Raw genomic sequence first — 17,851 nt, 5'->3', positions numbered from 1 at the left:
TAAATAAATTAAAAACATCTCTGTAATAAGTTTAAGCTTATTTACCATAAAAGGAGTCACTTTATCTTTGGGACAGAGGAGTTTATGTTTTATGGCAAAGAAAGATAAACGGAATAAAACAAAAGCATCTAAGTAACTAAGCAAGCAAGAAAGAAAGAATTATGCTAAACAAATAACCAATAACTCACGTTAAAACAAAAAAGTAAGGAAAGAAGAGGATAAAGAAAAAAAAAGAAGGAAAGAACGGGGCAAAAGAAGTAATTATACTTGATTAGTAATGAAAAAAGTAATTAAGCAAGAATTACACTAAACAAATAACTAAATAACTCGTAAGTAAAAAAAACGAAGAAAAAAAGGATGAAATTTTCTTTTAAAAAGAAAGAAATGTAATCCATTTCTAATAAATACAAAAACAAATAAAAATAACAAGTAACTATACTATATATTATATGTAAAACAGAAAATAAAGAAAAACAATTACACTACAAAGATCATTGAATAACCCATAAGTTAAAATACAAAAAGAAGAAGAAAAAAACAAGTAGTTCAAATAAACAAAGAAATGAAAAGAAAGTCCAAAAGAAAAACAAGTACAGTAAAAAAAAAAAACTGACTATTAAGTAAAAAAGGAATTAAAAGGTAATAAAGAAAGAAAGAACTAGTAAGTAAAAAAAAACAAAAAAGACAAAAACTGTATTATACTAGATGAGTCAAAAAAGAAAGAAAGAATCAAGGAAGGAAGGAAGGAAGGAAGGAAGGAAACCTGGAGAGAGCAGACCAGCCTCAAAAGGACAGCTACACAAATAACCAAATAACTAATAAGAAAGAGTGAAATTAAAAAAGTGGTAAGTGGAGCGGTTGTGTGGAGACCAGGTGCTTGTTGCTGATGAGAGTGGAGCGCACGGCTCGGGTCAGGGTTCGGCTCAGGGCTCGGCGCACTCTGTACAGAACTACTCTGGAGTCTTTATCAGCAGCCTGATGTTGCCCTGTGCTCTTTTTTTTTTTTTTTTTTTCCCACCAGATGTTCTCTGAAACAGACTTTCATCAGCACGAAGCTCAGGTACAGCAGCTCGGTGTCAAGGAGAGCTTCTCCCTGAGCACACCATCATCACACCTGGCTGAGAAGATCTGTATCCTCTAATGTTTTTCACACACCAGGACCCAGAGCTCCTTACTGCTTACTCCGCACACACACACACACACTAAATTTAATTCTACAGAATAAAAGAATGTAAAGAAATTGTTTGCTTGGCCTGGGGATGAACATCTCAATCTCCAAAATAATAATAATAATAATAGGTAATTTAAATTTGTTAAGTTAAAGGAGACTTGTATGCAAAAGATTTAGAACCCCTGGCCAAAATAAATATTTGCGCCTAATCTTTACTAAATAAACAATAAACATTTCAATAAACATCTGCGTGAAGAAAAACAAATCTACCTTGGCAAAAATTTCTCCGTTTGCTCATTGTTATTAAGCTCGATTCATGTGAATGTAAACCGGAAGTGTAATCTTATAGAAAATTAATAAGCATCGGATGAACATCATCATCATGTTCTCTGTGTAAAGAAAAATTTATATATTCAAGTGTGATGTTGACGGATCATCAATCCTGCGTCCTAACATAGCTCGAGCATACAGCTTTTTATTTCATGTCACTCTTCTCTGTTGGAGTTACTCCTCATCATGAGGTCATTCTGCTCGTCTGCTCCGAGGTGATCGCAGCGCGCGGATGACGCCGTGTGTCCCTGTCAGAGAGAGGTGTCAGGTGGCTAGCCAGGTAACAAGCGCACAGTCCGCGCTCCTCGTTCGCGCTGATGAAAGCTGGCAGCTCTTCAGGCACAAAACAAGCTGCGTTCGGCCCACGCTGGAGCCGAGCTCGCGCCCCGTCACCACCTCAACCTTTAATCATTCACACCATCGCGCGGCTGTGTACTCCCACGTGAAGTTAAAGGGATCAGGGCGAAAGCCTGAGAGAAAGGATAAGAGCTGTTTTAAGAGCGTAGCTGCTGACTAAACATAGACGACTGTGACTGTCCTGTCCTAGCGACACCGCTTACTGCTAGGGTCAGCAAAAAGAAAGGCAAAGAACTCTTCAACCCAGGAGTCAAACTTTAGGTTAAAGAACTCAACGCCACACTTTATTATAAGAGTTTTTCCAGTAAAAGCACATCCTAATGCGCTTTATTCCTCTGATATCCTTACGCAGCGAGTACGCGTTATGCAACATAGTACATTTCATCCATTAATAGTTACAGTTAATTAACTATTGCAATACAGGTCAGTTCTTCTTATTTCTGATGTTAGAGCAGTTCAATCAATCATCCCATTACCAGCCATCTCTCTCTCTCTCTCTCTCTCTCAGTCTGTTTTTTGTAGACAAAAAAGAATTAATGTTCATTATTAAATAGAAACTGTTTACAGACGTTTTATTTATAAAAAAACGTATTAATAAAATAAAATAATTTTATTTAAATGTGTATTTTATACCTATTTTTAAGAATGGGTTTTTAAAAAAATCACTTAAATATATTTAATGTGTTTGTATAAATACGAATTCTTACAATGCTCATTTCTTTCCAAAAAAAAGTAATTTTAGTCTTTAAAATTTATATTAATATAATTAATTAATTAATTAATGCATTTATTTATTGATTATCATTTATTTTATAGCTTCCAAAACATGGGACCAAGATATTGGTGCATGTTTCATTTTATTGATTCATTTGCTTACTTGTATATTTATTTTGTTCAATTTGTTTGTTTCTTTTACTGCTTCCCTTGATTATTAATAATACTTTCTACTGCACACCATATTGAAACATATTAAACCTAACTTTTGTTGAAGCAAACTTTTTAAACTAACAAATAAAATGCTAATAAAAAAAAATAGATTAATAGATACATACAGCCAGACAAACAACACAAGAACAAGCAAGAAAAAAAAAAAAAAAGAAATCAGGTGCTTTTACCTCAAGGCCAACTTGATTTAAAAATACCAATCAACATATTTATGAAGTTATTAAAACCTCTATATACATTTTTTTTTTCCTTAACATAAATAGCCTCATGTCAATAACTTACCCCAGCTCCTGAAAGCTTCTGTAATTAGACGGTAAGAGAAACCATAAACGACGGCCCCGGAGGACGCTAGTCTTCTAACTCTGATTTAATGCTTCCATCATTTTTCCTGAAGCTCTGACTTTACTCACAAAATGTGTTTATTACGTGTACTGTATGTGTAAGGAGCGCACTGATTTACTTGATGATTGCGAACTAATGACACAGATGGTCAGTGTTTGGAGTGTGGCGGTAGTGTTCAGTGCATATGAAGAGAAGCAGCAGCTCCAAAAAATAAATCAATTTTTTTTTAAAAAGGAGAAAGAAAAGGGTAGCATTGCCTTTGCCTTCATCAGACTCAAAAAAAAAAAAAAAAAGAAAAAGAAAATAAGCACAAAGATGAAAGCTCAGGTAATGGAACAATTTCAGCTCTCAGAGCCGGAGCAAAAGGTGCGTATTATCTGCTCGCTTCAGTGCACCATGCCGCAAATTAAATATTAGGACATGTTAATGCCAGTCGGATGTCTTATTAAACCTGGAAATGAAATCTCTGGCGTTCGGTTTGCAAGGACTTCATTAAAATGCACACAATTAAAAAATGTTCCAGGCTTCCAGAGAATCACTGGGCGAGTTTTCCGTGCTGCATTGTAATGCTGTAATTTGTCGGCCACAGCGGGCCCGAGCTCCAGCGGGTCGTATTACCCTGATTCTGCCACTGCTGTAGGGGCCGGGACTGAATAAAGGAGAATGAAGGGTGCGATATGCCTCTGTGGTGCAGCTACAACAGGACGACGAAGCAGGGACAAATCTGTGAGAGCGGGAACTCGTGTTCCTGTGGGAATAAATAAACTTACACAGAGCAGGATTCCTGCAGACTCAGCAGGTTAAGTATATGAAAATGCCAAAAATGTGTATTTATCCTTTGTAAAAGTTATAACAATGTATATATAGACACCTTTCTCAAAAACACATTTAGGAAAAGGGACTTAAAGGCAAAAACAAAACTGTGATCAAACAAACAAACAACTCCATCAAAAGCCTTATATGTGATTAGTGTGTTAACTTTATAACAGCCAACGCAAGCCGAAAAGGACACAGTGCCAATACTGTACACATCACCGCCCTGAGCACCGCACCGTGGACCCACCGTGGACCCACATGACACAAACACAGGAATCTCAGTCAGTCAGTCAGTCAGTCAGTCCTAAAACCCCTCTAAAGGTAAAGTTTCAGAAAACTATTACAATGTTAAGATCAAAGCTTGAGAATGTAAGGCTTACAATACTATTTGCTACATGTTCCCCAAAACAAACTCATGTTAACTTGCATTCAGCCAAAATGAAGCCCGGTAATGGCTGTTTGGAGCAGAGAAAACTAAGCTTTCAAAGCAACAGAGATGCCAAAAGTGATCGCGCATGATGGAAGTCAACCCATGCAGATTAGACACGGAAGATCGAATCCAGACAGACTGGAGCTCCAATACAAAAGGCAAAGACGAGATCAATTACAATCATAATAAAATGACAATTAAGCGTTAAATTAACAGTTAAAACGTTCATTAAGTAACAACAACAACAGCCAGTTGTTATTTTATGACATGAAGGTCGCCTGTTCTGGAACACTTTTTACAAGAACAGTATTGTGTCAAGTGTGTTTGCAAAACCCATGAAGCTTCATGATGAACCTGTCTCTCATGAAGACCTTCCCAGGAAAGCAAGACCAGAACTTACCTCTGCTGCGGAGGAGGAGAAGTTTATTTAGAGCCACCAGCCTCAGAAATCACCAATTAACAACCAGCACCTCAGATTGGAGCCGTTATGAAGCTTTACAGAGCAGGAGTGGCAGATATACATCTCAATATCAACTGTTCAAAGAAGATTATTGTATACTGTATTCTAGATTGTTTTTGCAATATAGAAAGAAAAAAAAAATCTTAAAAGACCATGAGGCATGTCCAAACTTTTGAATGGTAGTGTGCATCAGGAAATGGCCACAATCCTTCCACATTATTATCAAGCTAATTATTAAGCTCCTCCCACCACTCGTACCAATTTAATTATCTGACTACACTAGGGCATGTGGTCTTCTGCTGGAAATGTACAGAATTCATATTTTAAATTGATAATTCAAAATTTTGTATTGCGAGATGCATTTTCCCATAGGAAATAATGTAAATGCAGATAATCCGCTCCAGGCACCAAAAGAATTACCAATATTACCAACTTCCAACACTATAATCATATTTTTGCATTTAAACACACAAGCAAACCATTCAGAAAAGACATAAATGAAGTAAAATATGAAAAAAAATAGACATTCAATAAACAAAATTCCAAGTTTGACATCAAAAGTTTCTCAGTACTCCGGATCGCACTGCCTGTTTAAAGCTGGCCTCCCTGGAACTTCTTTAATGGCCCAAATATGTGCAGCCATTACTTGAATAAAAAAGTTTTTCTAATAAGATTTATTTCCATGTATTTTTCTAATTTGTATAAGAGCTTTTGGTGGTTGCGAATTCGCAGCATCCTAACGCGGGACCCGAGCAGCACCTCCACACGCGCAGGACGTGAGCCTCCACACCAGACGTCTATTATTTCATACACTAATGGCCTCCGAAGGACGAGTTGAAGTGCAAAGTAGCTGCAGTGCGTGGCACATCACTGTGTACTGACGCTCATCTGATGCTTTAGCATTACGGGAAACGATGGGAACACTGCGTGCTCTGTACACTGAGCACTTTCATCATCCAACGGTGTGTCACGCTATAATCGCTTCTGTTTTGGCATACCTCGTACATTTATGGAAAAAGCAGAACTATTCCTGTAGCACTGCGTCTTAGTGGTGATTTCTGTTCTTTTCCTTTAGCATTTGACGTTTTAAGCTTCTTTTTTTTTTTTTATGTGTATACAGGAAACTTAAAAAAAAAATTTTTAATGTTGAATCTAAGGCATAATATTTTTCCTGATACTAAGACTTAATCATCTTTTATTAAAATTCTTCATATTTATTTAAAGTTAACAAAAAATTCTCAAGATGTAAAAAAATGATTGACAAAATGAGTGTTTGTTTTGATTTTAGAAAGTTTAAACTTAAAACTTAGAATTTTTGACATTGTAATCCAGCTAGCAAAGATTGATAATATTTACTTGTTTGTTTAATTAGAGTTTTTTTTTGTCTTTAATTAGTAACTTTAAATAAATTATATATATATATATATATATATATATATACACACATTTATTTATTTATTTTTTCTGTTTCTATATGTACATGCAGTTCTATAGCTAGCATTAACGAAATATTAAAATTTCGCACTCCTTAAACTACAGCGGCAAAAGCTCCGGTTGCTGGACCAAAATGTGTTCGAGTGAAACCAGGACTTGTAATGACATTTCTGATTAAGTCATAAAAAAGCGATTGACATTTACAGTACGACTTCAAGCACAGTGCAATGCTGAGCCTCTTAGTTGCAGATAAACATTTGGACGGTGTAAGCATTTTAAAGAAGGCCGTGCATCCGTAAATGACGATCCCGGTCGAAGTGGCTCAGAGGTTCTCGTGAACATTTGATCCTTGAAAATCACCAGATAACTTGTCACCAACTTGCTGAAAAGAGACATCTGTGTGTGGGAACTGTACACACGATCATTCCCCAACACCACTTACACATAACAGGAACTCAGCTGGGATTTACTGCCACATCCCCCGTACAGTCCTGACCTCGCTCCACATGTTTATGGCCATTAAAGGAGTTCCTGGGAGGCCAGCGGTTCAGAAGTAAAGCAGGCAGAGCAATCATGAGAACAACGCCCTGCTGTCTCTGCCTGGCACACGCCACCTGAGCATCGACCCCTGGACCCATGGCATTCAGTCAGACGCTCTGTCCCAGTGTGCTTAATAAAAAGACTGTTTGTCCGACAAATGAAATTAATTGTCCAGGTATGTAGATGAGTGAACGAACTTTAAAGCACATTTTAACCAAAAATGAATGATTTGTAAAGAAGAGTGTTTCTGAAAAATTATTTTAATGTCTTTTGCTTCATGTATAATGTATTTGAAAAATTATATTTAAAGATAAGATGGAGCTGGACATGCAGAAATGATGTTTATTGTTTTTATAATATTATTTTAATGTCATACATTTTATTGAGCTGGAACAGTGCAATGAAATTACATTGCACTCTTTGTACTCATTCAGTCGCGAAACTCATCACCTCACCTACCGCCCACAAGCGCACACACACACACACACACACACAACAGCAGTTAAAACATTACATCCCACTTTTCATTCCCTGTGGCCAAAACTAACACACTCACCTCAATTACTCAGCATCAGTCAGAGACGGTGGCGTCATGGCCTCTGGTGGGAATCAATCAACATTCTCACACATACTCACACACATCAAGCCTAAATTATGGCTAAAGTTGCCAGGAAAGATCCAGTGTTGGGTATATACACGATACTTTATGATGTATAGACTATGAATCAAATTAAAGTCATCCAAAAAGGGCTGGGAAAAAATATTGCATTATTTTAGCATTAAAACAACTGAAAATAGAAAGTTTTACAAGCTGGCGAACAGAAATTATCATTTTGTTCATGCCGATCTCCGAGCCAAACACTGTTTGAAACTTATGCTCCAAATAAAGGTTACAATTACATTGTTTTAAGCAGAGGTGAGTGGAGTAGCCAAAAAAATAACTCAAGTAAAAGTAGCTGTACTTCTAATAATATTACTCAAGTAGAAGTAAAAAGTAGTCGTCCAAAATATTACTCAAGTAAGACTAAAAAAGTATTTGGTGAAAAGATACTCAAGTACTGAGCAACTGAGTAATTAATTATATATATATATATATATATATATATATATATATATATATATATATATATATATATACACACACACATACAGAGTATACTGTACGTACAGTATTTAGTCAGTTTTGCCACTTAAAAGATGAGAGAGGCCGGTAATTTTCATAATAGGTATACCTTAACTATGAGACAAAATGGGAAGAAAATCCAGAAAATCATGTGATTTTTAAAGAATTTATTTGCAAATTATGGTGGAAAATGTCACATGGTCAGATAAGGCCAAAATACAACTTTTGGGTAAAAACTCAACTTGTCGTGTTTGGAGGAGAAAGAATGCTGAGATAAACATCATACCTACTTTGAAGCATGGGGGTGGAAACATCATGTTTTGGGGCTGTTTTTCTGCAAAGGAACCAGGACGACCGATCCATGTAAATGAAAGAATGAGTGGGGCCATGTATCGTGAGATTTTGAAAACCTCCTTCCATCAGCAAGGGCATTAAAGATGAAACGTGGTTGGGTCATTCAGCATGACAATGATCCCAAACACACCACCCGGGCAACTGCTCACTGCTCTAAAGGAGATCTGCATGGAGGAATGGACCAAATTACCAGCAGCAGTGTGTGAAAACCTTGTGAAGACTTACAGAAAACGTTCAACTTGTCATTGCCAACAAAGGGTATATAACTAAGTACCGAGATGAAATTTTGCTATTGACCAAATACTTATTCCCCACCATAATTTGCAAATAAAATAAAAGTTGAGTGTAGCGTTTCCTCTTCACAAATCTATTCAAGTAAAAGTAAAAAGTATGGTGCAGTAAAACTACTTATAGAACTAGATTTTTCACAAAAAGTTACCAAAGTAAATATAACGTAGGAAATGTAACTCGTTACTACCCATCTCTGGTTTTAAGGTTGTATTAGCAACGTTGCGTTTGTGTCGTTCGTTCAGTGTTACTGTATCTCTACGTCATTTTATCAAAGTCATCTTAAACGTCATCCCAACGTTTTTACAACTATATTACACCGCTCGTCCAACTTTAGATCTAGTTTACTTTTATTACTTTTCCCAGTTGGGAAAGTAATACAATTTCGACACATTTTGTTCTGACATATAATACTTTTTTTTTTTTTTCATATAGCATCAACATAAACTTTAGAGTGAGCTGAACCACTTTATTACCGTCCAGCTGATGAAGACCATGGGCAGCATTATCAGATTTGGATTGCAAAGCATTAATCAGATTTGGAATGGCGGCATGGGATAGTACTGTACTATAAACTCTAAACTAAGACTCTCTAGACCAAGCTATGTAAGATTTATCCTTACAGGATATATATATATGAAAGAACCGTAATCAGTTTGGCACACAGAATATTACAGGACCCAGCACATATTTTATATTCCGAGTACAAACTGCTACTATCAGGCAGGAGATAAAGAACTTTAAAACATAAGACTAATCTTAGTATTAAGCTTTCCTCCTCGTTTCTCCCTCAATAAGACTGCAAAATAAATAATGGAAAATCAATCAGGACGTCCTGTAAGGTTATTTTTACTTTTTAATATTGTCCGGTTTTGCTTTTTTTCTATATATAATATAACTATACCATTTTTGCTTGTACCCCAAACAGATTTCCTCTTGGGAACAATCAAATATAAGATTATCCTCAGCCACTTTTTTTCGAGGTTGCAGTTCGCCAACCGCCCTGGTATCGGTATTGTTGATGCAATCATCTGTCTATTACACCAAGAACTATCTGACCTGGGGGATTACTGAGAGCTGTGAAAGTCATGTTTTTTTTATTTACTTTTTTAAACCCCCTACACAGCTGAACATCCAGGATCTGGAAATCAAGATGGTGGACAAATCTCTGCTGAGGAGATGGAGGTCCTTTAGACTGACCAGTATTAGGGAGAATTTTATGACACAGTGATGGCCAGAACTCTGCTATCTCTTCGTTTGAGGTGGTGGTTCAAAGGAGGATGGTGGTTAAACTAACGTCACTTATGGACAATGCTTTTCCCATCTTTTGAATGAGACTCTAGAGGCTCTTAGATCCTCCTTTAGCAGCAGATAGTTACAGCCACTGTGTAGGATGGAGTGCTACTGCGGGTCTTTTACTGCAATGACAAACGTTCAGTAACGTTTCGGAACCATCTCTGGACCATCACGTTCTGTGATCAAGCTGACATCATACAGTATGACATCACATGTTGATATACTGTGCATCGTGACATTGTGACCAGGATCAAGGGTTCGATTCCTGACTCGGGGTCCGAAGACGTAACGATTCGGTTCCCAAATTGGCCGTAGTGTGTAAATAAGTGTGTCCTGTGATGAATTGGCACCCTGTTCAGGGTGTACCTGCCTCAGGCCTAAAGTCTACCAGGATAGGATCCAGGCCTCCCACATCCCTGCACAGGAGAGGCGCTATAGAAAATAAATACATTTATGTGCAGTTACCTGTGTATTATTATATTTTCTAGTACAGTGGGGCAAACAACAATATAGTCTGCCATCAATTGTGCAAGTTCTCCGACTTAAAATGATGAAAAAGGCTGTAATTTTCATCATAGGTATACCTTAACTATGAGAGACAAAAAGAAAAGAAATACAGAAAATCACATTATAGGATTTTAAAGAATTTATTTGCAAATTATGGTGAAAAATAAGTACAGTATATGGTCAATAACAAAATTTCATCTCAGGACTTTGTTATATACCCTTTGTTGGCAATAGCAGAGGTCAAATGTTTTCTGTAAGTCTTTACAAGCTTTTCACACACTGTTGCTGGTATTTTGGCCCATTCCTGTTAATGTTTTGGGGCTGTCGCTGGGCAACACAGACTTTCAACTCCCTCCAAAGATTTTCTATGGGGTTGAGATCTGGAGACTGATCAGGCCACTCCAGGACCTTGAAATGCTTCTTACAAAGTCACTCCTTCGTTGCCCGGGCTGTGCGTTTGGGATCATTGTCATGCTGAAAGACCCAGCCACATTTTATCTTCAATGCCCTTGCTGATGGAAGGAGGTTTTCACTCAAAATATCACAATACATGGCCCCATTCATTCTTACCTTTCCACGGATCAGTTGTCTCGACCCTTTTGCAGAAAAACAACCCCAAAACATGATGTTTCCACCCCTATGTTTCATAGTAGGTACTGTATGGTGTTCTTTGGATGCACCTCAGCATTCTTTCTCCTCCAAACACAAAGTTCTATTTTGGTTTCATATGATCGTATGACATTCTCCCACTCCTCTTTAGCAAACTTTAGACGGGCCTGGACATGTACTGGCTTAAGCAGGGGGACACATTTGGCACTGCAGGATTTGAGTCCCGGGCGGCGCAGTGTGTTACTGATGGTAGCCTTCGTTACTTTGGTCCCAGCTCTCTGCCGGTCATTCACTAGTTCCCTGTGTGTGGTTCTGGGATTTTTGCTTACAGTTCTTGTGATCATTTTGACACCACGAGGTGAGATCTTGCGTGGAGCCCTAGAACGAGGGAGATTATCAGTGGTCTTGTATGTCTTCTATTTTCCAATAATTGCTCCCACAGTTGATTTCTTCACACCAAGCTGCTTACCTCTTGCAGATTCAGTTTTCCCAGCCTGGTGCAGGTCTACAATTTTGTTTCTGGTGTCCTTTGACAGCTCTTTGGTCTTGGCCTTAGTGGAGCTTGGAATGTGACTGTTTGAGGTTGTGGACAGGTGTATTTTATACTCATAATGAATTCCATTAATACAGGTAATGAGTGGAGGACAGAGGAGCCTCTTAAAGAAGAAGTTACAGGTCTGTGAAAGCCAGAAACTTTGCTTGTCTGTAGGTGACCAAAAACTTATTTTCCACCATAATTTGCAAATAAATTCTTTAAAAATCCTACAATGTGATACTCTGGATTTTTTTTTCTTCCTATTTTGTCTCTCATAGTTAAGGTATACCCTTAATGAAAATTAGAGGCCTCCCTCACCTTTTTATGTGGAAGAACTTGCACAATTGGTGGCTGACTAAATGCTTTTTTGCCCCACTATATAGGTGTATTTAGGGACCAAGCACTATACACCCTACGTCGTCATAGTGTGTGAAGGGCCCTCTTTTTTTTCCACCTTCCTGGGATTATTGGGAGTCTTAACTGGTAAACAGTGTGTCACAGAGCCCTCACACAAGATTTTTCTGCATAGTTCATACTACTGTATACACACTTGCATATATGCATGCAAAACCCATTTAAATATTTAGATCTCATTAAGCTGAACAACTTTTCCACAATCTGGTCTTAACATAAAATTCCCCTTATTTTACAATCATGTCAAAATAGTTTTGGTGTTTTCCCTTTAAATGGATATTAAAATGCTCAAAAATTACACCAGTCGTGTTCACCCAGGGGGCGATGGCGCAAGGTGCTTGGGCCCGCTTATTGCTGCTTGCACCTATATTTAATCTTTGCTCTAGTAAGTAGTTTATCTTTTATACCTTATTTCTGACTGCACTTTTTTTTTTTTTGCCTGTGAGCTGCTGTATATACTGGTAAATTTTCCCAGCATGAGACTAATAAAGTTTCTTCTCCTATCCTCTCTTATTTGACGTGTATATGCACAAATCTCAAAAATAAAAGCTAATATTTAAGTTATATACAGTATGCAGGATCAATTGTCTAGCAGACTAGTGTTGAAAATAAATAAATAAATAAATAAATAAATAAATAAATGTGAGATGTGGATGGATGTGTCCCGATTGTGCCGATCACAAGTCACGCCTAAACATTTTAAAGCCAAACCCTTTTAATTCGCCTCCTGCCTTTATATACATCCACGTAATTAAACCATCCTTTACAAGCTCTACGCTCCCATAAAGGGTTTTACAGCCTGATGCCTCCGCTCGGCACTTTTTCTTTTCTTCGCTGCATCTAACACCAAGGTGACCTCGGTTTTTACATCCCATTATCACTGCTTGCACCTTACACGCCTGTAAAGCCTGCAGGTCTCGCCTTACAAATTTAACGCAATAACACACCATAGCACTGTTTGCTTTCAGGTCCCTCCTACAAAGAAATTAGCGTCATTATAGAAAACAATGCCTCGCTAATTTACGGGTGGATCTATAAAAGCAGCGTCCGGCCTCTATACGGGATTAAAGGGGCACCCGGCCAGGAGACGACCATAATGTATTTAAAGTGGCGCATTAACAGGATAAACAGCTGGCTTTATATCTGAAGTCCATTGGCTTTTGCTGAAAATGCAGCAAAATCCCATTAATGAAGCCATTAGCCGACTGATTACATACTGCTGGCTCGGTGTTTCCCCGAACAGCCTGCGAGGCTCAAGTGGAAAAACAAAGGACACGCAGAGTTGATGCTTCCTAGTGTGCACAATAACCGGAGATTTCCTCAAATGCTCTTTATTCACAATGCCAAAGTTGACTGAGAATAGCATGCGCCAACGTTTAATTTGGAATTTAGCTCATAGGGCTTAATAAGACCTAGGAACCTACATAAACATGAACTAACCCTAACCCTAACCCCAACCCCAAGGGTTAGGGTTAACCCTAACCCTATGCCATTTGTGACAGATGACATAACCAACCATTTAGTTAGTGTCTATAGGGCTACACAAGATCTACATAAACCATCAATGATATAAACTTACATTAATATTTAAATGAGGCATGTTCAAGTGAAACCGGGATGTTCGGTGTAAGGAACTCAATGTATAACTTATTTCCAGAACTTATTTCTGGAAGAGATGCATATGTGTGTGGGAACTGTACACACACAAACATTCACCAACACCTCTTCCACTTGGCTGGGAGTTACTGCCACGTCACCCGTACAGTCCTGACCTGGCTTCAAAACATTACCACATGTTTGCTCCATTAAAGGAGTTCCTGGGAGGCGGGCGTTTAAGATGTAACGCAGGCAGGCAGTCCTGTCATGGCTCTGGTGTGCTTTAATGGTGTCCAAGCACTAGTGAAACACTGGGATAAGTGCATTTGTGTAACAGGGGATTATATACAGTAGAGAAATAATTGGAGGTTTTAACTCTCATAACTGCGTTCTGTTATTCTGCACTATTTCAAAAACACCTTTTGCAACTTCAAAACTATCATATTTAATCACACCTTTTACATGACAGCCTAAGAGCTACATAGGACCATCTATAACAACTGACTCAAACCTACCTTTACTTTGGAAACCCTTTACTAGCGCCAACATGCTAGCTTCAGGAACAGCCAGGGTGTAAAAGCGGGGTGTGTGTCTGGCACAGCAGTTTCTAAATCTGACTCAGCAAAACAAGGCAACAATTAGAATCCTGGTTAGATCATTTGTACTAACAAATATGAGACAAATATGCACAACGCCTTCCAAGAAGCCCGGAACAACAGGCATTGAGGAGACACCTCACACACACACACACAGTACTGTTCAAAGTGGCATATGGTGCTCAGAGGGGGCAGAGAGAATCTGTGTGCTTCCTGTATCAGGAAACATGCATATTACAGAGCACCAGCCAACACACACACACACACACCTTGATCTCACACGCGCACAAACACAAGACCATTCTCCCTAGACAATTTCGCCCTGCATCTGGCCTAAAAATGTTAAATCCAGCCCATCAGATCAACAAAATCAAATTTATGAGTGGTAATTGTCACAGTTTTTGTAATCCCCAAAACAAACACACACACACACACACACACACACACACACACACACACACACACACACACACTTACAGTACACACAGCTAAGTCTGGAGGTCAGAATAATAGTGTGTAAGGTAATGGAATATGCCTCGGTAAATAACAGCGACCCAAAGCAAGGACCTTTTACGCGTAATTACATTACAATACGGACTGAGTGAAAGATTATACCCTCTGCAGCACACCGCTCCAGGGAGGAATGTTTACTCTTGATGTAGCTGTGTGAATAAAAGGTCCCCTATTTTACTATTTCTTTAACAAGTGAACACAGGTCACAGAGCGCTGTCAAAGTGTGTGTGTGTGTGTGTGTGTCTGCTCCAGCTGAAATACTCCTCAGGTAATGTGCCTTTTATTTATACCTTAACCTACTTTTGTTTCATTCCTCCTCCAAACAAGGCATTTCAGTGTCTATGTAAATGAGGTAATCCTAAGCCCCCCCCCCAGAGAACAGCAGAGTTGAGCAACAAGCTGGGGGAGGGGATTTTCTTAAATGAGGTCATATTAGGGAAAAAATCTAAGGGGCTCAATATAAAAAATGGAAAAAGGACAAAAAACAGGGATAATAATTATTATTATTCTAATTATTATTATTATTCATTTATTTATTCATTCATCCAAAAATAGAGATAATAATAATAATAATAATAATAATAATAATAATAATAATAATAATAATAATATTATTATTATTCATTTATCCAGCAAATACAGGAATTGTTTTATTTCATTATTATTATTATTATTATGATTCACTCATTCATTCATTCATGTTTTTTTTTTTATTTGAGGCGGTAAAAAACACTTTATAGGTGCCCTTTAATGTCCACAATATATATTAGTTTCTGTTATCTCTTGCATTATAGCAGCTATAAACAATCATCCCCTCACAAGCCGCCTTCTCTCTTTTGAAGTAAATCACAGCTTGCCACGTTACAGTGAAACCACACGTCCAGAAGATGCCTGTAAAGCTTTACCTCTGGTACTGGAGACTCCTTACTGTATATAAAAGTTAAATAAATGTTTTCTTAAGGAAACCATCACCAACAAATTAATTACATACCAGGCAGGTTTTTAATGTTTAATATTAAGAAGCGCCGGTAAATGAGCTACTATAGAAACAACAATGTACAATACTGTGCAAAAGTCTTGACCCCCCCCCATTTTTCTATGTTTTGCTTCCAGACAGCCAGACAGTCTTGCATTTTTAACGAAGCCTTAAGGAATAGTCCTCCAGGCTTCGTGAAGCACTTTTCTGTCTCTTATTTTCAGTCCAGTCCCTGTACCTGAGCAGTTTCAGAGGAATATTTTTGGTTTGTTAAGCCACCAATAAATCATTCAGGAATTAAAAAAACACCATACAACTGAAAGCATGAACCAGTAAGTAACATGCACAGATGAAGACAGATCATCAGGTTGGTGATTAGTGTACTGCTAATGCTGAATGGTTGGAACAGATAAGAAGGGAAATGAGGTTGCTGCTGAAGTTGTTCTACTATGAGTAGATGAGGGGGGGGGCTTTGCAATGTATAAGGACATATGAACCTATACTTTGCATCTGCTGCCATTATATAAAAAAAAAGAATCAAAGTAATTATGCTTCCATCAAAAGTGTAAATATTAAGCATTTTTACTATCTTAATGCTGATCAAAAGCAGATTTTTGATTTTCTCACCATCACTTTCCTTAACTTCAGTTACACTTCTTCAGGTTTTAACACGTCATCCAAAGCATCCCTCCAGTCAAAGCCAAAGCTCTAATCCATCTGACTGATGCTGCACAGAGGCCGCGACATCCAGCAGACTTCACCGTTAAATTAATAACTGTGTAAAACGTTTAACGATCGCTAAAAATGCCAGAATTCACCATTCGGATAAATCACCTCCAATAAAGTGTATTTATGGCCAGAGTAACTGAGGACTAATTTGCTAATAACTATAATGACATACTGGATCCCTGATTCGATATTTATAAGGAGGGGAATCTTAAAGCCCTTGGCAGTAAACACGTCAAAACAGACCTACCTGGAGACATCAAACTGATTAGTCCACATATTTTGTCCATTAGAAAATGATTACAAGCTGGAAAACAGCCATGTTCTCCATAAAGCCTGTAAGATATTAAAGTCAGGAGAAAACTCTGTAGGCTCGTTACATTAGGCCGCTCACCAGGTCGTGAACATTTACTGCTCTGTCTCGTTTCAGACTCACCTCCACCTTAATCACTGATCATTGTTCGCACCTGTGACTCGATTAGTTTTCATTTGCGTAGTCTCATAGTCTCATGCTGGGATTTACAACTAGAGATTGACCAAGCTTTTGGCTTAAAAAGAAAAAAAATGTGCAGAAATAAATTATAGCATAGCTTTACAGTTTTTTAACAAATAATTAAAAGCAAAAAAAAATAAAAGTAATACATTTATTACAATTATTTAATTATATTTGTATTATTTATGTATTGTTATCTGCATGAATTCATTTTGTAAAAATGAAGCCCGAAATGGCAAAAATTATTGCTAATAAACTTTTAATGCTTTTTGATATAAATTAGAACAGTATAAAGTGGTTACACCTTTATGGTACAAAGTTTTTTTTTTTTTTTTAAACATTTAATAGGATTTTACTCCACAAAGCAGAATTTGCTGCAGAAAATTTCTTTTTCTGCAGAATTGGTTTAAAATATTTGACAATGTTAAAGTTTTAAAAATAATGAAACAATAGACTTTTGACTAGGAATAATCCAAGTCGAAAACCTTTTAGCATGTTTAGCCAACACTATCGTACTAGTTACGAACTACACTGTTAGCTTACCAACCGTATTACAAATGTCTTAAAAAGGAATTTCAGGAAGTAGGAAGTTGACACTTATGACATCGCATTCCATATACTGTAGGAATAACAATGCAGCCTCATCATTTTCTATATCAGGGAAAAATATTAATGACTTTTCTATGCTGTTACTTAGTTAATTAATCATTGTTCATGATGTTGGATTGTCCACTAGACGTGTATATAGTGTATACACACATATTAGATGAATTTGTGCAGTATGATTTCAGACGCAGCTGCGGTCTCATTAGTCGTTTCATGTGTCACTGTTTTTTTTCTCATTTAGTTCGGCTCTAGCATTCATGTATTTGCAGGTTTTTGATCCTCTGCTTGCATGCTAATAGCATCGACCTCTGGTTTGACCCCTGAGACAGACCGATTATCATATTTCTGTGCAAATACCCGATAAGACGACTTTGCAGTTTCGCATGTCCAGTTG

The 17,851-nt window shown here is 37.6% G+C and overlaps 1 protein-coding gene across 2 annotated transcripts in view; it reads right to left on the bottom strand.

Moving 5' to 3' along the window:
• The window catches only part of LOC128511888 (astrotactin-2-like), a 434,725-nt gene that overhangs the window by 348,994 nt on the left and 67,880 nt on the right, over positions 1-17,851 (bottom strand). The window contains exon 1 of one of the 2 annotated variants that reach the window (XM_053484914.1): positions 16,609-16,678. The exons of the other annotated variant lie outside the window; for it this stretch is intronic. Coding sequence (XP_053340889.1) covers positions 16,609-16,648 — 40 coding nt within the window. The 5' untranslated portion in view covers positions 16,649-16,678. Of the gene's footprint in view, positions 1-16,608; positions 16,679-17,851 lie in introns of those variants that run through there. 2 annotated transcript variants of the gene reach the window in all.

Source organism: Clarias gariepinus, chromosome 24 (assembly GCF_024256425.1).
Source record: "Clarias gariepinus isolate MV-2021 ecotype Netherlands chromosome 24, CGAR_prim_01v2, whole genome shotgun sequence".
In the NCBI taxonomy this organism is placed as follows: Eukaryota; Metazoa; Chordata; class Actinopteri; order Siluriformes; family Clariidae; genus Clarias; species Clarias gariepinus.
This window is presented reverse-complemented; position numbering and strand designations above follow the sequence as displayed.